Source organism: Nestor notabilis, unplaced genomic scaffold (assembly GCF_000696875.1).
Source record: "Nestor notabilis isolate BGI_N333 unplaced genomic scaffold, ASM69687v1 scaffold14259, whole genome shotgun sequence".
In the NCBI taxonomy this organism is placed as follows: Eukaryota; Metazoa; Chordata; class Aves; order Psittaciformes; family Psittacidae; genus Nestor; species Nestor notabilis.
The window spans coordinates 55924-80098 of record NW_009945186.1 but is presented as its reverse complement, the minus strand read 5'-3'; the positions used below and the strand labels follow the sequence as shown (position 1 = coordinate 80098).

Here is a 24175-nt window from a genome sequence, read left to right as displayed (position 1 = left end):
TTTCAGTGTTTGCTGCCTGAAGAACTGGTGAGCTGCTCTGGGCAAACAGCTGAGCCCTCACAACTGTGCCAGCCTAAAGCCCTTGAGACCACAGAGTGGTTGAGGCCACTTCTGAAGGTCATCTTGTCCACCACCCCCCGCTCAAGCACAGGGGACACCCAAACCCAGTTGCCCTGTACCGTGTCATGACACCTTTTCAGTATCTCCAAGAATGGAGACTCCACAGCCGTATGGTCATGATCCTTGAATAATAACCAGCATTTGAGACCCTTTTCCCTTGGGGGCCTTGCCCCGTGGGACTCTTCCAAGCATATGTTTGAAGAGTCCAGAATCTGCTTACCTGAAGTTGAGGGTTGTGAGCTTGCTTCTTGCCTGCCTTCTTGCGCTTGGGATCCTGAACTCCATTATTCCATGGTCACCACAGCCAAGACAGCCTTTGACTTCCACATACCCCACAAAATGGTCACCACAGCCAAGACAGCCTTTGACTTCCACATACCCCACAAACCCCTTTTTGTAGGAGGGTATGAGGTCCAGCAGAACATCTCTTTAGCTTCTCTGTCGCTCAAGTCAGGCAGGTGTCATCAGTGTACTCCAAAAACCTCCTGGGTTGCTTATCCTCTGCTGTGTTGTCCTTCCTGCTTATGTCAGGTTGGTTGAAGTCTCCCATGAGGGCCAGCATCTGCAAGCATGGGGCAGCTTCCAGCTATCTGTAGAAGGCCTGATCTACTTGTTTATCCACCCAAAAGTGTCATCCTTACCCATTTTTCTCTTTAATCTTCACCCATGTGCTCTCACTTGGCTCAACATCCATCCACACATATCTCCACACATTACAGCTGTTCTCTCATACCAAAGGAAGCTCCACTATCTTCTTTGCAGCATGTCATCTTCCTAGAGCCTTTAGCCCTCCACTGCAACACTGGAAGTCATGGGAGCCATCCCACCACATGCAATTCCCACAAAACTGTAGTCTTTCAGCTGCACACAGGCCTCTCACCATGTTTATTTTCCACACTGTGTTCATAAGCATACATGAACTTCAGAGCAGCACTCCAACACACTTCCCAGGAGATGGGTTTGGGGGGATTTCTCCATAATGGTACCTCATAGGCGTATCACTTCTTACAACGTGTGGATGCTGCCAGTGACTCCATTCAAGCCATGGTTTTTGTTGATTTTGTGATCCCTTCTTGTCGTACCACCCCAGACCCTTTGCTCATCAAGCCTCTTCATCATTCTCACAGGGCTCCTGGTAACTCTGTCACTGCCCTGTCACACCTAGTTTGAAGCCCTCCTTAGAAGGTCAGCCATACTACTAGCAGAGATAACTTTGCTCAGCTTAGTGAGGTGGATAACATCCCTCTCAAGCAGATGCTGCTCCACAAGGTCATAGAACCCAAAATCCCGTCACCAACAGCAGTTCTGCAGCCAACTGATTGACCAGCACCAAGGCCCCCAAGAGTGTCACCCTCTGTAGTCACTTGCCACTCTCTAGGTTGCCCCAATGATGTCTGTATGCAAGAACAGCAAGGGTAGCTGTCAGAAAGTTGGACAAGCCCTGGCAGCCCCTCCACAACACCCCAGATCTGGGTCCACAGCACACAACAAACTTCTCTAGTAGATAGGTCAGGTTGGCAGGTATCCCCTGCATCAAGGGATCACCCATTACCATCCTTCACACCTTCCTCCTAGAGGTTTTGGGTGGTTTAGGGTCAGGTAGCTTAAAGGCACATCTGGCTCCTCTAGAACAAGTATGGTGAGCCTGTTCTGTAGTTATAAAGCCCTAGGTGGTGCAGGGTTTTGTTTCCATCTAAGGCCAGGAATAACCCATTTTCATCCTTCTTCAGAGGTTTCACTTACCTTGATGTGATGGGGTGGCCACCACCTGCTTCTCTATTGTAAAGGGAGGCTGAGGCTCTTCAAGCTGCTGAGTCCCAGAGAAGGTCCTGTCGATATCCAAAAAAACTTCTGTGATACTGCACAGCTGTTTCCTCCTATAGCTGCTTCACTTGGCACCACAGTTGTTCTAAGGTAACATACCTCCTGCAGCCCAGAGTGCCATCTCTCCCAGTCTCTGAGAGAAGCCCTGGGCACTCCCTCCAGCCTGGGGCTAGGAGAACTGTGCCCGTCATCCAATATTCTGTCAGCACCAAAACATCTAACCTTGCAGGGGCAACTGCTCCAGCATCTGCTGGGAAACTGCCCCATAGTATGCTACCACCGTATCTGAGACCACTTGCACAGGAAACAGACCCTGCTGAGTCCCCCCTCATCCCAGCCTCCTACAAAAACTTCTGCATCTGGTGGTACCTTGGGCCTGACTCTTACATAGACCTCACCCAAGCACTGACTAAGGGGTGCTTGACTCTCCCTAACTAGGAGGCAGCTGCATCCAGGATCAAGGACAGCTGATCATGCTTGTTAGAAGCTGCTAGAACTCCCTCAGGCCCATGGTCTTGTGGTTCCACATACCTTGTTCTCTTCTAGTGGCAGCAGCTCCCTCAAATTTCTCGCAGGGTTCCCAGCTGTTCCCCAGTGATCCTGGACCTTGTCCTCAACAGATCCAGAAGGTCCCCAGGCAGAACCCAGAGACTGCTGCACAAACCTGGGTTGGTCGCTTCAGGGAGCTGTGCTTGTTCCTTTGCCAGCAGTGTACAGAGTTTGGTACAGGGCTCAGCTGTTGCTTTCTTGGATTTCCCCATTATTTAGGTTGGAAGCAGCAAACACTCACTTGTCATTGCTTTATACCTGTCTCATGCTTCAGTTCTTAACAAGGAGGTGGCACCATCTTCTTCGCATATGACTGCAAGTTGTCCCATATGAGGGCTGCTTACCCTTGATGTGATACCCCAGTGCACACAATCGAGGCTCGCATTCCTGACTTGCCAGCACGGTGGTTTCTGGGCATTGAGAGCTGTGTGCAGACTACTGGCAGGGCCCATTCCTACCAAAATGTTAGCTCAAGTCCCTTGGGTGATCTTAATGTTGTGAAGAGAGGCATCTTGCATGAGTATCAGGAGCCAGATGATGAGTGTTGAAAGAGTATAAAATGTAGGCATTTCTTTTGCAAGTGTTCATAAGAAGGCATAGAGGGGTTTTGGTTTGCAAGTGGTTTGTTTTTGCTTAGTTTAATCCATGCAAGCAAACAGCCTCCATCAGTTAATAACTTTCCCTTTGATATTTAGGTTCAAATAAACCAGAATCTCGAAGCAGAACTCCGTAATTATACTGAGTTTCATCTCCTCTGCATCAAACACGTTGTACAGCTGGAGCTGGTCTTCTAGGGCTGGATTCCGAGTTTACCTTTTATCCACAGTTTACTTGGTTTGTTGCCACATGCTGCCTCAAAGCTGGGATTGAACCAGCTCATTTGCATCACTCCCGAGCTATGCCATGGAAAATTTAAGCCCTGTTAGTGACAAAAGGCCTTCCTGGGCAAATGCTGCTTGGGTGGATTGATCTTGGCAGTTGCCAGAGACAACAAGGGAATGCAAACCTGCTCTCCATTTCCAACCAGAGACAAGGGGGTAGGGCAGGCATGGGTTTGGAAGCACACCAGGAGGGAAGAATGGTGACATTGTCTGAAAGTTTGCTCAGTTCATCTTCTACCTTGTTTTTTACAAGTCCCTACTTTGGAACATGTCATTTAAGATTCTCTGAAATAGCAAAGCCCTGGTGTCAGTCAGGAGAGGCTCGGGGAATGAAGCAGAGCTTTCTTAGAACTACCCTGGATTGTGGTCCCTGGGTGTAGGAGAGAGCAGGCTGGGCAGCAGGCATAGATTTTAAGTGGTGGTTGCTGTAAAAAAAAGAAGAGCTCTGGCTTGAACATGCAGAAACCCCCTGAGTGACAACTGTCAGACAGCAGCTTTATAGTACTGCCATCACCAATGGCTCTGTGGCACCCTCCCTCCTATTTAAAAATGTCCTTGTATAGGCCTTTTATTTTTTGTCTTTCCCTGATTATTCCCCCTGTTTTCTTGATTTATTTTTTTGCAACCCTTAGGGAATACCATGAAGAACAGAAACTGTTTTTATATTTTCTACAGCATTGCTTTACGAGCCTCAGGGTGTTCATGGTGCTGTCACAAATTCCATCTGAGCTTTCCTTTTTGAACAGAATAGAAACAGAAGATGGTGGTGGTCAGAGTGCACTGCTGCTGGTCCAGGCCTCTCCAGAGGGTTCCTGCTCTTTCTCCAGAGCTGTTGAATAGGCCCTGGGATTTCTCTGTTCCAAAACAGACTCAAAACCACCTCCCTTCCCTCCCATCAAAATATTGTTCAGTGTTGTTTTTTTGCAGTTGCAGACCCATGTCTTTAACTGGCAGGCTTCTTTAAAATGTTTGGAAAAATCCTTCATTTTGGAAAACAGGCACTAAAATGAGGTCAACTTTATTTGCACTCCCAGGAAAAATCTGGTTGGAGGAGAAGTGGCAAGTTTGTGATGTACATGAGCCTGCCTGAGTGATGCTGCCAAAATACCTCACAGACTTGCCTTTGTAGCAGGTTGTGGGAGTTAGCTGGGAGTGAGTCACACAGACAAGTGGCAAGGGCCTTCTTCATTCCCCAGCCTGAAAAATTACCTCTTTCCAAGTTTAGGTCTGTGAGCTGGCTTATACACAAAGCAAACATGCTGCTTATTAAAGGTGCCAGTATCACACACGTACCCGTGGCATGTTTATGTTTGATACTAATGTATTTCTCATGGGGGAATGCATTCTTAGTGTGTGTTAGTATTCATTCCATAGAAGTCAGTTCATTGCTTCAAATACATGTGCTTATTTAGATGGTGAAATTTGAAACTGTATTCCCAAACATCTTTTTTCCCATTTAACTTCATTTAACTTCAAAAAGGTCATTCATATACTGCCTCACAACTCTGTCGAGCTATTTCCACTAAAGGGCTGCAGCAAGATTTACTCTCTACAACTCAAACCAGTTGATTTTAGCTCTTGCTGGTCCTCCACTTAATAGCTATCACATCAGGCTTTGCTTTGGCAGGTTGGAAAGATAGAGAAGTAGATACTGATGTCCAGTAATGAGGCACCCATGGGAAATTTTACTCTCTAAACTACAGAAACATCCTCTTAAAACTATTATGTGGCACAGACATAATGTAAAATTGTCAAGTGGTTGATGCCTGCTGTTTTTTTTCTTCTCAGATGGAAGCAACACCACTGTAGGTATTTCCCTTTGGCATAGGTTTCCAGACTGCTTTACTGACATGGGGTGAGGAAAGAGTTAAGCTAAGAGAAAGCCCCAGCTACTAAAATTAACATCCATCCCCATTCCCTCCCCCTCCCCTCCCCCCAGCTTTGAAATCTCTAATCACAACTTGCACTTAGACAATTTCTTCTATCAGTGCAAACTGTGTTTTGATCATGTGAAATCACAGATGGCTGGCTGGAGCTTGGACGAATTCAGTCTCCTTCCTCCCTTCCTCCTGCTTTGCCTGCCCGCCTCCCCCCCCCCCCAAAAAGTCTGCTTTCAGGTCTGTTAAGATTGTATTATTGCTTGCTAAAGCTGAAAATACTTACAAGGTCTGCAGAAATGTGTGTAGTGGTTAAGCTCTGTTGGGACTGCCCCTTTTGTTCAGGATACCCACCTGGGCTTGTGCACAAAATCAGGATAGCAGGGAAAAATCAGCAACAGTCTTAGGAGCGTGTGGATAATTCCTGTAACGCATCTTTTGTCAGCAAGAGGCAAATTTAATGTTAGTGTGAACTATTACAAAGCCAAAAAAACACCTCAAATGAAAATATAGACTATTTTGCACACCCACCCAACCAAAAAGTCTGGGTAGCTGTCTGCCCCAATTACTCCAAACATGAAACTGCTTTTGAAAACCGTACCCTGCAGCATTCAGCAGTGTAAAACTTCTCTAAGGAAACTTGAAAGTATCTCTTTAAGTAAAGTTAGCTATAAGCTCGGATCAAAAAGAGAGATCTTTATGAGATGGGTTACATTTTATGGGCTGAATTGGGGTATTATTAGTGGATAAGCAGGTGATGTTTAATTCTTCTCACAGGTGAAAACCTCACAGCAACGTTTTGACTGTAATTTCGGAGCAGGATCCAACCTGCAGCTAGTGACCTTGCTCCTAGGAGTCAACATGTTGACTTGGCTCACGTCTCATTTACTAACTTTCCAACTGTTGGACATGGCTTTTCTGCTGTGCTTGGGTTTTATCATCTCCATCTGAGCAGAGAGAAGAGAGTTTGGTCTCTCCACAGTCTTCAACTGACTTCCAAGGGCTCTATTTTAGGAAGCTGTTGATGTGCATTTATGTGATTAAGAGCTATGTAAATTTAGATGCAAACTGGTTTCAGCCCTCGGGGTGCTCAGTGTGTTGCCTGGCATGCTTCTGGTGCTGGAAAAGTCTGCGCACCACTGTTGCTGCAAGGGAAACTTCCAAGCGTGTCATTCCCCTTCTTTTTTTCCTTATAAAGGTTATTATGCCTCAGCCCCCATTGAATCACCTCCTCAGTTCAGAAAGGAAAGGTTATTTTTCCCACTCCTTTCCCCTTGGCAACTCAGAACAGTTGCCATTACTGCTTACTAAAAATGTCCCTTGCAGGGCCACTGGTATGTCAGGGTGCTCCAGGGCTCTCTCCGGGGGCCACTGACCTGCCAAGGCAGTACTGGGCCAACCTAAAAAGGCACTAGGGTAAGAAAAAGATCTTTTGTGGGCCCAGAGGCCTATGAAACCCATTTGTGTTGTAAATACAGTGGGAAAGTTTGTCAGTCACAACAGGAAAAGAATGTGCCCAAGGATGCTTGCTTCAGCCTGAAAATTTTCATGTGTTTTCTCCGGTGATTTGAGGGGTGGCTAATTTTTCTTTCCTGCAAAACCAAGAAAGGACCGTCAATATTTCATATTAGGAGACATGGTCAGGCTAAATATAGCTACTGCTTTCTTTCTGACAAGCATGCAGCGAGAAGCTCGCTGTCTCCGGCTCTTGGAGCTCAGCTCTGGTCCCCAGCTTTGGTCTCTACTAGCTTGGTCAAGCTTTGGGTCTGGTCCTAAGACGACCAGAAGTGTATTTCACCTGGTATGTAGCAACTGATAATCTGCAGGCTCGAATAAATAAATAAAAAATAAATATATAAATTGCCCACCTTTTGCTGTGCACGGGTCTGGAGAAACAAACCTTTTCTGGGGCTCCTGAGTGGCAAGGCGTAAGGCTACACTCAGCTCAACCCCTGTTTGCTGGATGATCCCCCCTCACATGCCCGAGGGAACAGAATTATTTCACCCGCGCCTGCAATTTGAACTGCTTTTCTCCATCAGTGCAGGGGTGCAGCCCTGAGCACTGCAGTCCTCCTTTCACAGGGGTATACACCTCCTTTGGAAACACTGATGCCTCTGGAAATGGTGGGGCATCTAGCCTTTGGGAGCCAGCCCAGCCCACAGGGAAACTTGTGATGTCTGGTGGGAGGATAATGAGACGCTCTGAGTGAATGAGCTTGAGGGGGGGAAGGCTGTGAATGTGCATCCCTCTTTCCCCTTCAGCTTCACTGTCAGACCCATTTGCAGCGGTATGAGTGGCATTAGGATTGCCCCGAGGTTTAAAAAAGAAATGAGTAAATGCACGTAAGAAGCCACGGTTCAGAGCATTGTAGTTTCCCCTCTTCCCAGGCAGAGTCCCCCTCTTGTCAAGTGAGGACAAGTGAGGGATTTTTCAGTCCATGGTGATACTCAATTAGCTATTTGGAGGCTGATGGAAAGTGTTTTTGAGACACTGCAGAGCATTTTGAGCCTGTTCAGGAATTCTGAATCCAAGGTGTTTTCCTCCAGCTGGAGATATCTGTATATAGCCCAAATCACCTTGAGTCATTACAAGGCTGGAAACCTTGTATAGGGGTATGCCAAGCCAGTACAGCCTCTCCTTTGTTCATGGAGAAGCATTTATTTTATAAAAAAATAAATATAAAAGGGGTACAGGACTGAGAGGCTTTGGCTTTTATTTGCCACTTAAAACCTGCTTGCCCTCTAAGTGGGACTTGAGTGTGGTTTTGTGCCTCATGCAGGTTCTGTGTGAACTGTGCCCATTAAAAACTCCTGTAAATGGATAAATACTTGTTCTACAGTTTCCCTTAACTCTGAAAGCACTCAGAGCTTGTTCAGAGCTGCTATTATTTATAATAAACTGATTGTTTTCACTGTGATTTTTATTTTCTCTGGTTCTGTCCCCTTATTTCCTGTAAATACAGCATAAACTGTTGTATTAACAAACTGGTCTTTCTCAAATCGCCTGGTTAGCATTTGGCCAATATCCACCTGCTGCGGGTTTCACAAGAGCCCACAGAAGGAATTGAAAGTTTAAATGATTTTCCCATGGATTTACCCTTCAGGCTGAATTGTTTTGCTACCGGTACGGAATTTGTGGCCACGGTACTGGTAGGCAGTATTAGAACAGTTAGAATAAGCTTTTCAATCAGATCATCTTCTCCATTTGAAAGCAGGTGGTGGAATCTGTTGCTTTTACAAGTTTCCTATCATGTCAATTACGTTCTTCAAAGGGTGTCACTGGTTTTGTCACTTTTTTAAAAACACATTTCCTATCTAAAATTAGAGCTGTGCCTTGAAGTTTTGTGGATCTATCATATCTTCAGATTAGATCTGAGAGGAACCTTCTTGAACTCCCTGGTACATTTTCACTGCAGGTGAAACAGGTCTTACTGAAATCCCCTTTATATTTGTCCTACAGCTCCTCCCTCATCAGGTATTTTTCATGAAACACTCCTATATTTTATTGCTGCTGAAGCAGGAGAGGTCTTGCCTAATTACCTGCGTAACAGAGAACTAGAAAACCTCAAAGTGGCAGGACTCTTGAGCTCACATAGGCTTTGGAGACCTGTGGACCATTTTGGCTCAGCTTCATCTGAATTCAGTCTGGGTTTGGGTTTCCTTGGGTAGGTTTGCCAAGTTCCCAATCACTGTTCTGTTTCTTGCAGCTGCAGTGCTTTCTTGTGCTCGGTGTTTCACCAGGCTGTCTTTGGTTTTGCAGGTAGCTGTATCCAGCTGGGTGGCAGGTGGATCCAAGGGTTACCATGAAGTTTTCAGGACCCCTGGAGAGCCAGAGGTTGTCTCTCCTTCTGGAGACGGCAATCTCTAGGGAAGCTCAAATGTGGAAAGCACATGTGCCGAAAATTCAGCCCTATCAGGTAATGTCTCTTTTTCACATCATCCATCTTAGTAAAGGCATGAGACCATCCTCTGGTGTATTTTTATGTGAACAGCTGAAGCTCTTGCATGAGAAGTCACCTTCTGCTTGAGACCTAGGAAATGAGGCTCTGAAGTAAGCAGTTACTTTCGTATTTCAGGGACATGCCTGCAGTCAGGGGTACAGAACACACACCATACAGTGTTCGATCTCTGCTGTTGCTTGTGAAAGCATGTACATACATTGTCTTAATTAAACTCATTTTACAAATTGTGTGGATAATTAGCGTACATCTCAAGTGGGCACCAACTCCGCAACAGTTCTTAAAAGCAGCTTCATTTTCTTGGACTAAGTTCACTAATAACCTCAAAACTCCACAGAGTTTTGTTCAAAATGAAATGTAAAATGTGAGGTTGGCTGTCACAGTTTCTGCTACTTGGGTGCTGGGCTGGGCAGAAATCACCACACTGATGGACTCAGAACCAGCCTTGCTGTTCTTGATTCATATAAAGTGTTCACACAAGCCTGTCAGCTGTTTTCAAAGCTAATCAGTGTGGTGGGTGTGTTTGCTGTCTGGCAAAAGAGAAATTGTTGTTGTACAGGAACAGATATGTTTTTAAGGGGCTCAATATTGGTTTTGTTAACCCACATTTAGGTTTACAAGTAAATGACCTCGTTGTCAGAGGTGTTGAGTATGTTGTGGCTGTGGCTGACTTGAGGCACATGCAATTTGAGACCCTGGTTTATGATAAACCAGCCTGTTATTCCACGCTGGCTTAGTGATTATAACGTAGGGAGATAGGATTACAGTATAAAAAGATAGGTTAGGGACTCAAAGTGCGTAACCAAACCAGAATCTATTGCGAGGACTTCACAGAGACAAGGAGCTTGCAGTTTTGCCTTGGTGAGGTGGATTTTGGTGGCTTGGAAACCACCACCTGCTTTAGGCAGCCTTCCCAGGAATCCCTCCCTTGCCCTTTGAAGATAAGGTTCCCCACCTGTGCCACGTTCAGGTTGTCACTGCAGAAGAAGGACCCTTCACTGTGTCTGTGGTGAAAGGCAGTTGTCCCTTGAGGGGATCTCAGTGTCACTGTGGCTGAGGTTTTCAGTGCCTCATGAAGTGGTGTCCTCAGTGGTAAACACTCAGAGAAATTAACAGAACTTCTGGTGGTCTGCTGAGTGAAACCAGGAAGGCAACTGTGGCCTGCTGTGGTAAGTCAGAGTAGGATCAAGTATGGAAACAGCCTCATGGCTAAAGCCAGTGTAAAGTTCGTGCTTGACAGCAGAGTCTCGGGTCTGGCCTGGCTAAATAGCAGGTTTGTCCTCGTAGTGTTCAGTTACATCGTGATGATGAAGGATCTCTTCTTCCCCTCCTCCCCTGCACTTTGACAATACCGCTGAGGTCTGTCACTTGGGAGTGTTCCCTGTCTCCAAGGGTTTCTACTCCTGGAATTCCCACCCCCAAAACTGTTGGCTTTGTAACCTTTTTCTTTATGTTTTCCTACATTCAGACATTGACTTTATCAGCTAGAATGCCATACTATTAAACATCTAGCAGGAAATAATCATTAAATTGGATTGAAATGAGTAACATGTGTGAAGGTCAGATTTAAAAGAGAACATAAACACAGCTGTGTGCTCTGGGGAGATCCTGGCTCTCCATGCCGTTGTGCATCTGTAGTTACGTATTTCCCTCTGTGCCTCCATTCGTGACACCCAACTTTTCCAGCTGTGTTCCCCCACTTCCACAGTGCTCGTTTTGGCAGTGTGGCAGTCATGGATGTTTAGTGGATTATCCCATTTGCTGTGATATTCCTCATCATCTACTGCCTCCTTCTGCAAACAGCTGCAGTAGCCTAAAACCTCACTTGTATGAAACTGTTGTTTATTTCCTGTGACAGTCAGGAAATCTGCATCCTTCTGTGTATCGGATCTGGCAGCCCAAAGCACGTGTAACTTTCCATTCCTTGCTACAAAGGTAGACTGACCGCAGAAAGAGTTTTAATCAAGTCATCTGGTTTGCAAATGAGAAAATGGGAGTGTGGCTACAAAAGTCTAATGCTCAGATTGGAGGTACCGCTGTAACTAGTTTTCAGGAGTAAACTTTAAGTTTTGATTCTGGGAGTAATTTTTGGTTCTAATGTTTAAAACTGAAACAAATTCAGTTTCTAAATATCCATCAGAGTTGAAATCTTTGAAAGGAAGAAAGAAACTCATAGTTACAGAAAGAGGAAGACTTTACATTTTTAGTACAGGATACAGAATCTGTTGGGGATGTTTGCCCTGATAATGTGATGTATGTGATGTTTCTGTTTCATTTTACTTTTTGTCTGGTAACTCCCATTTCCTACTGACATATATATTTCTTTTAGTTTTTCTCCTTTAAATGTAGGCCACTGGCTCTGGGTGTTTGCAGTATATCAAAGCCAGATCTCACAAAGGCTTTTCAGTCTGAAATAATAGGTAGGCTGAGTCTAGAACCCTCCCAGGACTGCTGAATGTATTTGGTCTTTATTTTTTCCTTCTATTTTCTTCCCCCTCTTTGGTTATACAGTATCCAGGTGACATTCAGAAGCCTTCATGTGACTAAGGCTTGAGAAAGCAAGCAGTAAATACTGGTCAAAGTTTGAATCTTGCATGTTACCAAATAACTTTGCAGCAGACGTGTGTAAACCAAGGGGTTTGCTTCTATTTTCTTACAGAAACAGAGTGTTGCTTGTGTTGTCTCTCCTTCCTTGCCTGTTCTGGCTCTCTGTGTCTTCTCATTGGTTCTCTGTACCTTTTGAGGAACCAGGAGACCTCAGTTTATTTCCAGTTCTTCCACTGGAAGACCCTGTGTTGGTCTTTTAACCTTCTGGTGCCCGTTTTATCCTGTGGGTGGATCGGGGACTGACTTCCCAGTTCTGTACAACGTTGTGAAGTGAATACACCCAGCTCTTCTGCTTTTTCATGCAGTCATCTGTCTCCCCACAAGCCTTCCAGCCTGATAGAGGTCACCCTTGGAGCCCACAGTAGGACTAGGCAGAAACAAATAAGGGAGAGAGGGACAGCAGACAGTAAAGGAAAAAAGATTACCAGGCAAGGTGTTTTTCCTAGATTAGGCAGCAATAAAATTGAATCAAGATTGAGTTCACAGATAATATTTTTTCTAGCCTGCACTTTCTAAAAGTCTCAAGGTTGAGTCTCCTAACAAGTGGAGGTGCTTGTGTTCTCTGCAGGTGGAAGACAGGAACAGAGCTGGGAAACCTCTTCTGTTATTCTATGGAGGTGCCAAGCAGGACTAAGCAGGGTGGAGAGGAAGAAAGGAGCAGCAGTTGCTGGGCTTGGGTTAATTTTCCCTAATTAAAGCTGTCATGCTAAGCTAAGTGCACTCTGCCACCCCAGGGGTTAAGTTCCGCTAAGGTGGATTTGACGTGACAGAGCAAAAGAGCTGACCGCAGGCAGACAGGAAGGAGGCAGACAGGAAGGTACCTCCACGCCACAGGGGAATTTCTGCCTTCCAGCCCAAAGGGACTTTCTTGCTTTCAGCCACTGTGGTGTCTCGGTTTTGCTTTCAATTTTATATAACTAAAGAACAATGACCTCACTGTTTCATTAATTGTATAGTGCTGCATTTCTTACTTGTGTTGCTGGGATGATTTAAGAAGCCAGATTTTATTTTGAAGCCATACACCTAGCTGTGAGTTCACTTTGCAGTTAGAGGAACATGGTGTTCTGTGTGGGGGCTCGTTTTGTTTTGATTTCCTATTTTGCTTAGACACACTGTTGTTTTTCAGTGGTTTAGATTAAACACTATTTCTTCATCACATGGAAGGGACAGTTGTTACCAGGGCCTGAGTGTGCCATTGCTAGTCTTTACGTTATGGCCTTGCCATTTCAAGTTACCTCCCGAGTCTGAAACTCTGCCCGTGAAGGGTGAGAATATAGAAGGACAGATCTTGGGAGGACTCAAGGCAGCACAGAAAGATAATCTCACCCTTCCTGCCCATGCTGTTTTTAGGAGAAGGTCTAACCTTTTGCTTTGGCAGGCACAGGGTAAGTAGCGTTGAGCCAGGACAGACCCTGCAGGGTCTGTCATGCCCATTTCTGCTGGGATCTGGCAGCAATGGAAGGGGATGGGAAAAATACCCCTGCCACAAGCTGGTGATTTAAGAGCCAGAGGCAGGTTTTTTAAGGTCAAATTTATTCTGAGTGATGGGCTGGGTTCAGGTTGGCTTTTAGCAGGTACTGGATTCCCCCAGATACTGCTATCCCAAAATAATCCTTTAAGCTGCTTGAAACCTTTTTAAGTCCACATTGTCCAAACCTAGGTGGGGTTATCAGCCCTTTAGTATGGCTTTGTCTCCTGTTTAAAAATGGGTGCAATGAACCAGAGCAACAAGGAACTTCATCTTAACTACCACCCCTCCTTTCTCTGCCCATTTTCTGTTCAGCTGCACTGGCCTCACGTTGCCACAGGAGAAGCATGGACAGGATTTCACACAGCATTGCCTGTTTTTCCTCCACTGACACATTCCAGGTCCCTGTCCCATGGTTTAGGAGATGTTCTTAGCAGAGCATTTAATAAATCCCTTGCTGCCACGTGGTGCATTCATTATACTCCCAGCGTATGCTGAGCTAGCATTTTGGGAATGAGTGTGATGTCTGCAGACGGTGGGTGTCCTGCTCCTAGGGGGGCCTCACATTTCACCCTTACATTGCAATAATAACTTTAGAAAGAATCATTATTTCTTGGAATTGAAGAAACTCAAACCAGATACAGTCAGGCATTCAGAAGGAAAAAGGCGGCAGGATTTTGTTCCCCACTGCCGCAGAGCCCAGAACTCGGCCCTGTGCTTAAGCCCTGCCACAGTCCACCTCTTTCAATCCCACATAGTGGTGCTCAGCACCACTAAGGAAGCTGAGCACAGAGCAGAGATGCCACATTGTGAGTAACAACCAAAGGCATGAAGCTGGTGTCCTCGCAGAGGCCTGACTGTGATGACAGTTCTGCTTACAACGCTCTGCTTGCATGTGTGTTCTTGGCTCCAGGGCAGTAGATGTGTGGCAAAGCCTGTTACTGTCTGTGGAAGGCCCATGGTAGGTACTTTGGTGATGGGTGTAGCCTGAAGTACTCATTTTGCCTCAGTATTGGGTGGTTTTATTTTCTATAATTCTGCTCTTTCCCCCACTCCATGTTATTGCTGGGATAATAGCTGCGGCCCAGCCTGGCAGCGATGGGTGTTTGTGCAAGCCCTCACCTTGCTTTTCCACAGTAACTGCTCATTCCGTTTCTTTCTCTCAAACCCATCTCAGCAGTAGCCAAAAGAGCACAGGACCCCAAGCATGGCAGAAGAAATCTGTTTGGTTTCACCACTCACTTCTGGACACATCCCTGCTAATCAGCCCAGTTATTCCCCATAGAAGTGAGACCAGACATTTGCTTGGTTGAAGGGAAAGGGTCTTCTAAAGCTGTAAATATTTCTTTAGGAAGTCAGAGAGAAAGATTTTATGCCAGTATGTATGTGTCGTTGAAATTCGGCTATTGTGCGAACAGGTAAATGGTAAGCCAAAAAGTTATGAAAAACCTAACCAAACTCAAACCCCAGTGCAAACATTTTGAGGTGAAATTGTACATGCTTTGCAAACCCAGGGCACAGTTAACTGTACTGCAGAAGATCTTTTGGAAGCTGTTTGGAATTTTCTACTTTTAACATACACTGAGCTAAAAATATACCTGCAATGCGAAGGAAAAATAAATCTTTCTTCCCAAAACACAAGCTTGGTCCCTCCCCTCTTGTGTACGTCAGGAGCTGGCTCCTCCAGCACATCTGGGTTTGCTCAAGCCAGTCATATCCCTGTATCAACATGGTCCTAAGGACACTAAAAATAATAAAGAACAAATCTCTTTGTGCTAAGCTGGAGAATACTGGGCCAGTGCTGGAGAAACTACAAGACATCCTTCCTATTCTCTCCAGCATACATGGAAATTTCTGAGTGATGCAAGGAAAGTTGTCTTTTCCAGCGCAAGATTGCTTGGAATGGGGGAAATAACTGCAAGCACAAAGTGGTGATTCAGACTGGCTCACCCCCCACTTCCCAAAGGAGCCTTTGGAAAACTTCTGTGGAGGTATAAAACATTTGGTCTTTTCTGACTTGCTGAGCCTGCGTGTAAGAATGGTTTGTTTTTCTCTCCAGCAGGATGTAGCCATTTCTCCAAAGCAGAGGGATGAGGTAATTCAGTGGCTGGCCAAGCTCAAATACCAGTTCCACCTTTATCCAGAAACGCTCGCCCTGGCCATCAGCCTTTTGGACAGGTTTTTAGCTGCAGTAAAGGTAAATATTGCAGATATTTACATAAACTGGAACAGATTTATACCACCCACTCAGCTATTTCTGTGTTCAGTCCTTTTGGTGTGGCTGTACGGAAATGCTCACTTCCCCCTCTGCCCTCACACCCTTTTCCCTTCTCACACATGTGTAGGATGATACCTGCACTGCTTCAGGAGCTTAATGTCAGGTTGTGGAACTGGCAGCACACGCTGCCACTTGAAGCTTTTGGAGGAAGATGCTTCCCATAGTCATTTTTCACCTCATGAAAGCAGCCATTGCTTCAGTGAGAACATGCAGTGCTCAGGGGTCTGACACAGTGCTTTCCACCTGCCAAGAATATTTTCCCTCTTCAGGCACTCTGTTAGGCCTATTTCCTTCATGTAATGCAGCTCATTAGTTTAAATGCACATTAACCCAAGAGAAAAGCAGCACCATTCCTCCTCAAGTACGCACTCACTCAAACCCGTTTGAATGTTGAGTTCAGCACCTTACGACTTCCTTTAAGCCATCAGAAAAAGAGGCTGCATAGCGGTTACGGTTTAGATGAAAAGAGAATGGCTTCTACCTTAACCTAAATTGACTCATAAAGCTAAAGGAAATGCCTGCAATTAGAAACCCAGGCCCAGTGCCCTCTGACAGAGAAATCAGGGGAAGTCCCCGCTCACCTCTTAACTCCTCTGGTGTTTTAACTGCATTTCATCTCATACGTAGCACCCAGAATTGATGGGAGCACCTACTAGTGGTGAACTGCCTGGAGGAAAAAAAGAAATGCATGAGGACAGGCCTGGGCCTGGCAAGTGTGCTAGCGCTGGGGAAGGAAGTTAAAAACATCAAAAAATGGGGGAAGCAGATTCTGCCAGAGGGGGCTGCTTTTTGGGGGAGTTGTTCACTACTGACCTGCTCTAATAGCCAGCTGGACAGACTAACAGCTTAAGGCTTGATGTCAACTCAAGAGATATGAAGGAGAAAAAGAGGTGAGCAAGCATGGGTGCAGGCCATCAAAGTGATAGACTGTCACTCCTGCTGGGAATGAAGAATGTATATGCCTGTTTGGGTTTAAGGCTGCTACACCATAGAAACTGTTAAAGAAAGACAAGTTAAAATCAGTGTTTTGGCTATTTGCAGCTGGGATCTGCTGCTCTCCTGTCTCTTCAAGTCCACCATGGAAGTGGGTTAGATGTGGTGAGCTGGGGCCGTTTCATGTGCATGCAAGTGACCGAACAAATGGGGTTGACCAAGAATCCCCAACCTCGAGTTGTCAAAGTCAGGCTTTGGGTTACCTTACCTCTTACCACATTTGCTCAGTTATGTCCCATGCCAATCTGTAGTCTCACCTGTGTGTCTCTAGTCTCATCATCAGCACTGTCAGGTAAGCAGTAGAGTTCAGGAGGTCTCAGCAGCAGCAGGTTTTCTCAGCCTGTGCACTTACATTGCAGCGTGTCTTAGTTTGGTGGAACACAAGTGACATCATCCATCAGCCTACCCTTTAAATACTAATAAATACTGATGTTTTAGTCGCAAGCCATGGAAATTTTTATTTTTAAGGAGATATTAAAGTAGCTGATTTACTGAAAGGCTGAGATGGGAAATAGATTTAAATCCCTCAACATCCAGTGCCCTCGAGTAGAGTTTTTTCAGTACTCTGCAAGAGCGAAGGGATCACAAAGATTGAGAACATGAGCAGGGAGTCCACTGGGTGCTTCAGGCAGCAAGCAGCACTGGAGTAAGGTGTTCTGTCTGGGTGAGCATTGTTCAAACAGCTCAGGGTTTGGTTCTCCCTCCCTGTTTTCTTCTCTCATAAAGCTGCCATTCCTCTGACGCCATTTAACTCCTGGGTTTTTTACCAGTTACTACCATGTGGGATTTTATTGAGAAAACCAGTCTGCCCTTCACTGTGAATACGGTTTGAAATAGCTCAAGTTAGCTACCCCTAAGGCACTCCTGCACAACATTCCTTAACCCTCAGAGAAGGAGAATTTATTCTCCTTGCTTTCAGTGACACCTGGATCCACAAACAGATGTGTGGATTCTTTGTGTGTTTTTAAGTTTAAATAACACTGGAAAGCCAAAGCTGTAGGCACAGCATGGTCCTTTTTAAGTAACTGAGGCTGAATGTAGGTAAAGATGTTCAGCTTGGACACCATCCCATGTTCTACCATTGCTTTCTGGAAACACTGTTCTGGACTTCTTGACAGCTCATTGCATGAGTGTAACATGCAGTATCTCACGCGTCAACCACCGCACAGCTCTGCTGCATCTGCTGAAATTTACCAAGCAGGAGTAAGTCATGGCAACAGGTCAGGCACCAAGCAGATGTTCACATTAAGTGCAGGATTTTCACTTACCTTTGCTTTCAGCATCTCCTAACGTGGGCAGGAGAGGAAGAGTTGCCCGCGGGCTGTTGGGTGCAGAGGCCATGTGGCTGGTCCGTCACAGCTACTGGCTGAACACCTCCAGCCGGTGTGTCATGTGTCCCACCTCACCCCCAGCCAAGGCCTGGAAAAGGAGTTTTGATGCCCCTCCAAATTTCACTTACCTTGCCTAAAACAACTCCCTGTACAAAAGACCATCTGTCCCAGTAATCCCTGTGCCACAGTTTTGATAATTGCCATATGAAATTACCCAAGTGGTGATTTTTATGGGTGTTTTATACTTCCCTAGGCAAGGACAGTGGCTTTAATTCTCTTCTCTTTTCTTCCTTCCCATTCTGTGCCTGACCCCCTGGCAGCACTAACAGCAGAGCTCTGCTGAAGCTTTTTTGTAAGCGACAGTCTGGCCCTTCTGATTCTCTCCTTCTATTTCTCACTCAAAGCGAGCCCTTTCCACTCCAGCGCTGCACATCAGTAGGTGCCAATTACCATGATGGGGCCAGCAAATTGCTGTTCCTTACGTCATGGAGCATGGATTGTTGCTGGAGGTGCTGTAGCTGGAGGTCAGCCTACTGATCGAGGATTCGCTGCATGGGCAGCCAGACCCTGGGTCTCAGGTTGTCCCACCAGAAGGGGTTACGTGTAATATTCGCATCACACTCACAACTTCTCTGCTGTTCTGTACTGTAGGCCCGTCCGAAGTACTTGAACTGTATTGCAATCAGCTGCTTCTTTCTCGCTGCAAAGACCATTGAGGAAGATGAGGTAATTTTTCTGTTCTTATTATCCTTAGTATTGTCTGAATACATGCTCCTCCAGGCCTGCCTTTGCTTGCACACGGTGCCTGGCGCTTGCCAGGATAGGAACAAAGCATTTTGTGTGATTTCTGTAATGAGTGGTTGTCTCGCTTCTTCCTTTGCATTGGCTTTTGCAGAGGATTCCAGTACTGAAGGTTTTGGCTCGGGATAGCTTTTGTGGTTGTTCTCCAGCTGAAATTCGCAGAATGGAGAAGATTATCCTGGATAAACTGAACTGGGATCTTCACATGGCAACGCCACTGGATTTCCTTCATATTGTAAGTAAGGGGCTATTTACATTCATTCTGGTGTTGATTCAGGAGGAACCTCAACAAAAACAGAGCACAGATCTCAGGATGTATTCAGAATTCTTCCATACAAGTAGTTTCTGACAGAAAAAGCCTTGCCAGAGAATTCCAGAAGAGACTTTTAACACTTTGTGTGCCATTTCCAAAGCGCAGGCCTGCCATCTGACCACCTGGCCTATTTTAAAGCATGTTAAGCCACACACCAGGACTCACAGTTTCTGAAAACTTTGCACCTAAGTCTTAACTGCTAATGGCTTTTCTCAAAGCTAAACGCTAGGCAGCAGCAACATGAAAGCCCTGAGCGCAACCATGGAGGAAGCACGTATGCTGGGCAGTGGGTGCACTCTGTACCTGCTGCTGAAAGGCACTGCCAGGGAACCAGGTTCATGGATGAGACAAGACAAAGGCAAGGAAAGTGTCCTCAGGTTCTCAGTTGAATTTCTTTCTCTCTGCTTGCTTGAGAAGGAGTTTTTTCTAGGACACCTGAAGTGCCAAACCTGTGTAGTCAGAGAAGGGTGGAAGGGGAGAAGGGTGGAAGGGTGTGCTCCTTGCAGAGCCCTGGAAAGCCAGGAGCTCCAGGCAGATGGTGTGTGTGATGGCAGGCCCCAACCAGAGAGGCTGCACCAAGCTCTTGATGGGTTCAGCACATCGGTGTATTTTCTATGGTGTGGAAATGGCCTTGACGGTTAAGCTGGAGGATCCTTGTGTGTCCAAAACATGTCGCATGTGGCTCGCGAGATCTGCCCCGGCTTGGCCTGTGGGGTCGCCTGTTGGTAACACCAGCTGCCTCACATGCTTGTTTCCCCTCTCAGTTCCACGCAGTTGTGGTGTCCAACAGGCCTCAGCTACTGACCATCCTGCCCAAGCTGAGTCCCTCTCAGCACGTGGCGGCGCTCACCAAGCAGCTGCTGCACTGCATGGCCTGTTACCAGCTGCTGCAGTTCAAGGGCTCTATGCTGGCACTCGCCATTGTCAGCCTGGAGCTGGAGAAGCTGCTCCCCGACTGGCTGGCTCTCATCATCGAGCTGCTCCAGAAAGCACAGGTGAGGGGGTGCTGGCACCGCATGTCACAGCGGGGAGGGACCGGGTACTGTGCCTGGCTCAGAACTCCAGGGATCCAGCCAGCAGGGCTTTTGGATCCCTCACTGCCCATCTCTGCCTGCTTCAGCAAGGATAGTTGTGCTTCAGCCTGAAGGGCTTGTTGGGATAGTTCCACAAAGTCCTAATCTTGACTGCATCCAGTTGGTGACAAAGGGAGGAGCTGCATGCCCTGATGTATATGGGCGCTCTCTGCACCAGGGAGCAAATAACACACTGGGGAGAAAATCCTAGTTAACCCAGCTTAGTTCATTCTAAGCATGTGTGGTGGTCCAACAAGTACTGGAAAGATAAAAGTTGCTAAAAATATGCAGTGAAACCTTTTAATATCTGAAAGGTTCCCCCACACACTGTTCCCATGAGGTTTAGGCAGGAGTGGGAGTTGATCTTATAAAGTCATCATGTTGGGGGTCTTTACGGTCCTCTACTACTTACTTTCACCTGCAGCCAGTGTATTGAGAAGTGAGGTGCAGGGGTGGGCAGTGTGCTCCAAGCCTGAGCTCTGCCCTGGGTGACAGCCTTCCCTCTCCATAGCAGTGATCCTGCAATGCTGGTTCCTTTGTTGTCTTTCCTCTCCAGATGGATAGCTCGCAGCTGATCCACTGCCGGGAGCTCGTGGCACATCACCTTTCCACCCTGCAGTCTTCTCTGATGCCCAATCCTGTATATGTCTACAGTCCCCTACAGCATACCCTGGTGACCTGTAATAGAGGAGTGTTCCAATGCCAGCCGTCCTCTGTCCCAGGGCCAGGTTTCTCCAAGGACAACGGCAGACCAGAAGTGCCAGTCAAAGGTACAGCTGTGCTCTACCAGCGTCTGTCAGCTCCCAGCAGCTGCAAACAAGCCTCTGCCAAGCGTAAAGTGGAAGAGATGGAAGTGGACGATTTCTATGATGGCATCAAGCGGCTCTACAATGAAGATGTTGCTCCGGACGTAGTGGCTCTGGAAAACATGGGCTCTGTTTGTGGCGCTGATGTTTCAAGGCAGGAGGGCAACGTTTCCCCTTGTCCACCTTTACAGGCAGTGTCTGTGATGTAGCTGGAAGCGCACACCACCCGCTCCACCACAGAAGAGTGCAGACCTGGCCTCCTGTCTGCTCGGCGGGAGGAGAAGGGGCCGTACCTTCTCAGGCTGGACTGAAGGGAGCCAAAAAACCCAGAAAAAAAAAAATCCTAACCCTTTTCTGATTTTTTTTCCTAGTGCGGCTAATTATAGTTCAACTATTCAAGCACTTAAAAACACAAAAAAGAATAAAAAATCTAAAAAAAGACCCAAAAACCAAACAAAAAAAGTAGAGAAAATTGTTCCTTTCTAGTGTTGTCAGTTCCACTGTTCTTCTGCTCCTGTATCCTGTAACCCATTCCCCACGTCCCAGAGCTCCCATCACTCCTGCAGAGCTGATCTGTTTTCCCAGCCAACTTAACACCTCTCTGGTCCATTTTCCATCTGCTCCTCGCTCTTCTTGCTTGCTCCTCCTTTAATTCTCAGCCAGTTTTGTGCATAATGTTCTGTACCACCTGACCTCCACATCACCCCTCCTTTTCCTTTCTAAAGAAAAAGACCCCTCTTGTTTTGCTAGCACTCTGGTGTTCAAATGTGACTAAAATGTTTTAAAACTGGATTTCAACTAAAGGTTAGTCAGGAACAAGAGAAAACACGTGCAGGCTGCTCCATACTTCAGGAATAATCCCAGGAGTGTGAAGAGCACTAGGGCAGCCAGCCACAGGGCTCTGTGCCTTGCACAGGGACTTCAGCATTTTCCAACACAGAAAGCAGTTAATGGCGTTTGCATCACTTGAACAAAACCGGTATTTCCCCCTTGTTTGCACCAAGGAACCTTGTGTTCTGTGTGGATTTTCACTCTCTGCATCAAGCATCAGCCTTTAATTGGTGTGTGACCAGCCGTGCTGGGTGAGGTGCCGGGGCAGTTCCATACACCCCACGTCTGAAAGATGCATCATTACCAGCCACAAACCCAAAAGCAGCGACCCTTAGCCTCAAGTTTTGTGTTCGTGTAACTTCTAACCAAGAGTACAACCTTTAAAATTATGTCTCTTCAATGTTACACCTCTGTTTCTGAGAATGACCCATCCCAATTGTAAGCTCTCTCCACAGCCCTGAGGAAGGTATTGTATCTGGAGCCATCGTACTGATGAAAGCCTTCTGGTAGCAATAAAGTAAGTTGTCCTGGATTCCAAGTCTGGTTGTGTGATTTTCACCCGTGTCGGGGACCAGTTTTACCTGGAGGCTGGAAAGGAGCTGCACAATGCCAGACCTGTGCCAGAGTGGGTTGGTGGGGTACAGACCGAATTCCTGCTCTTCTGGAAGCTCATTGATGACAGAAGGGATTAGATTCTGTCATTTTACACTTCCTTGCTGGCTTTGGTCCCGTGCACTCCAGGAGTCGGCCCCTCTTGCCACCTATCTCCTGAAGTGCACCATCCTTTTTATGGTGCACAGCCCCCCCCGTGAGCAGCTTCCCTTGGGTTTCGGCTCTCTTCCTACCTGCATCCTGGAAACCACCTCCCAGGGCCACACTTCCCAGGGGGGTATGCACCTTCCTCCCTCTCTCCAGCCCTACCCATCCTCCCTATGGTATTACCACTCCCTGACCTTTTCCGGCAGTCTCAGGGCTTCACCCAGCACAACCCTAAGCCTCATCTGCCATTGGGTCTATGCCTCCCACAGGTTCCTCCCTCCCAGTTTAAAGGACACATTCCCCCTACCCCATATTCACCAGTATCAGCACACAGGCTCTCTCATGAGCATCACAGCCCAAACCCTTCTGCAGACACGCACAGGGAGAAAGGTTGGCACAGGGCTGGGAAAAGGAAGGTGTTGGCTTGTGCCAGCTGGCAGGGGCCTAGCTGGAACAGAAGGGAGGGAAGCTGGTCCCAAAGAGAAAGGAGTGCTGCAGGAGCAGCTCTTCCTTAACAGATGTGTCACTTTGGGAGAACGTAAGGCTTTCCTTCTCACCATTTTCTTCTCCCAAAATGCAGTAACTTTGGGGAAAAGCAACAACTTCGCTGTTTGCAGCAAAGGGGCAGGAGATCCTCTCTAGTGAGAAGCAGCTTGTGAGAGTCACAAAGCTCATTTTACAGTATCATCAGCTGCCGTCAGAAATGCACTTGATAAACAGTGTTATTTCTGGCTCTCTCAGTGCTAAGTACGGTGCTGGGATGGGTCACTGCATGGAAGCCTTCCCACCCTCCCCGGGCTGGGCAGGGCTGGCAAAGACCTCACAAGGTTGGATTCAAAACCCACCTTTGCTGCCAAGCGGCTTTCACGCTCCGGAGTCCCAGACACACACAGGCACCCCCGAGACCCAGCAGACCGCAGAGGGAGGCAGGCGCCTCTTCATTTTGTTGGCACGATGGACACAGGCAACTCCACCAACAAAAAACAAGGTTCAGTCAGACAAAACCTGTCCCCTGCTTGGTGAACCCACCTCTGCAGGGACCTGCTGTCCTCACATAGGCCCTAGAATGCTTGTAGGCCAGCTCCCTGGCTGTGTTGCCCAGGCCAGGGCTGGCACACAGGCCTCCACAGGGGACCACAGCAACATCTCAAGTGGTCTTCAGCCTTGCAGCTCTCCTGCTGCTGATGCTGCGGCCACCCGTGTCCCAGGCCAGCTGGGGCAGTGATGAGCCCAGGGAACACAGGTCTGGTGTGCAGGTTTGCAGTGTTTTGCAGCTAAAAAAGTGATGTTCAAAGACTGACCTGCCTTTGAAAATGAGGCACATCCCAGCAAGATCAGCTCCCCCATGTAGCGAGGTCCAGCAGATTTGAAAATAACCTGCATTGCCAGAGAGGAAAAATGTTTCCCACTTCCCATGTTCCCTTCCTACAAAAAACTCCAGGGAATGATGCAGCCCATTAACTTCCCCACCCATTGCCTGAACACAGTACTGTGACCATCCTGCAGCACTGGCAGGGCTCCCTGCTACCCACAGGGGAATATCCCAATGCCCAGGACTCCTCACATTCATGTGGCCTTCCCACAAGCTTCGTAGCACCCCAGTGCTTCACACCATGGACCTGCCAGCGATGCTGAGCACAGGATCTGCCCTCTGTAAGGCGCAGGTCAAGTGAATGGCTGGCCAGAGGGGAAGCCAGTTTCAAAC

The 24175-nt window shown here is 47.0% G+C and overlaps 1 protein-coding gene across 1 annotated transcript; it reads left to right on the top strand.

Moving 5' to 3' along the window:
- The first annotated feature begins 4422 nt into the window (after positions 1-4422).
- CCNI (cyclin I) lies at positions 4423-21329 on the top strand. Its single transcript, XM_010022761.1, has 7 exons — positions 4423-4526; positions 9012-9168; positions 15348-15482; positions 18539-18613; positions 18783-18923; positions 19766-19996; positions 20631-21329. Exons 2-7 carry the CDS (start codon positions 9055-9057, stop codon positions 21087-21089), a joined length of 1155 nt encoding a protein of 384 aa, XP_010021063.1. The 5' UTR covers positions 4423-4526; positions 9012-9054; the 3' UTR covers positions 21090-21329.
- The last annotated feature ends 2846 nt before the right edge of the window (positions 21330-24175 follow it).

Excerpts from the sequence above, each read along its gene's own strand:
- CCNI (XM_010022761.1), top strand. The coding sequence starts at position 9,055 with ATGAAGTTTTCAGGACCCCTGGAGAGCCAGAGGTTGTCTCTCCTTCTG. Across the intron at positions 15,483-18,538 it reads GGTTTTTAGCTGCAGTAAAG|GCCCGTCCGAAGTACTTGAA; the intron begins GTAAATATTGCA and ends TCTGTACTGTAG. Across the intron at positions 18,924-19,765 it reads CACTGGATTTCCTTCATATT|TTCCACGCAGTTGTGGTGTC; the intron begins GTAAGTAAGGGG and ends TTCCCCTCTCAG.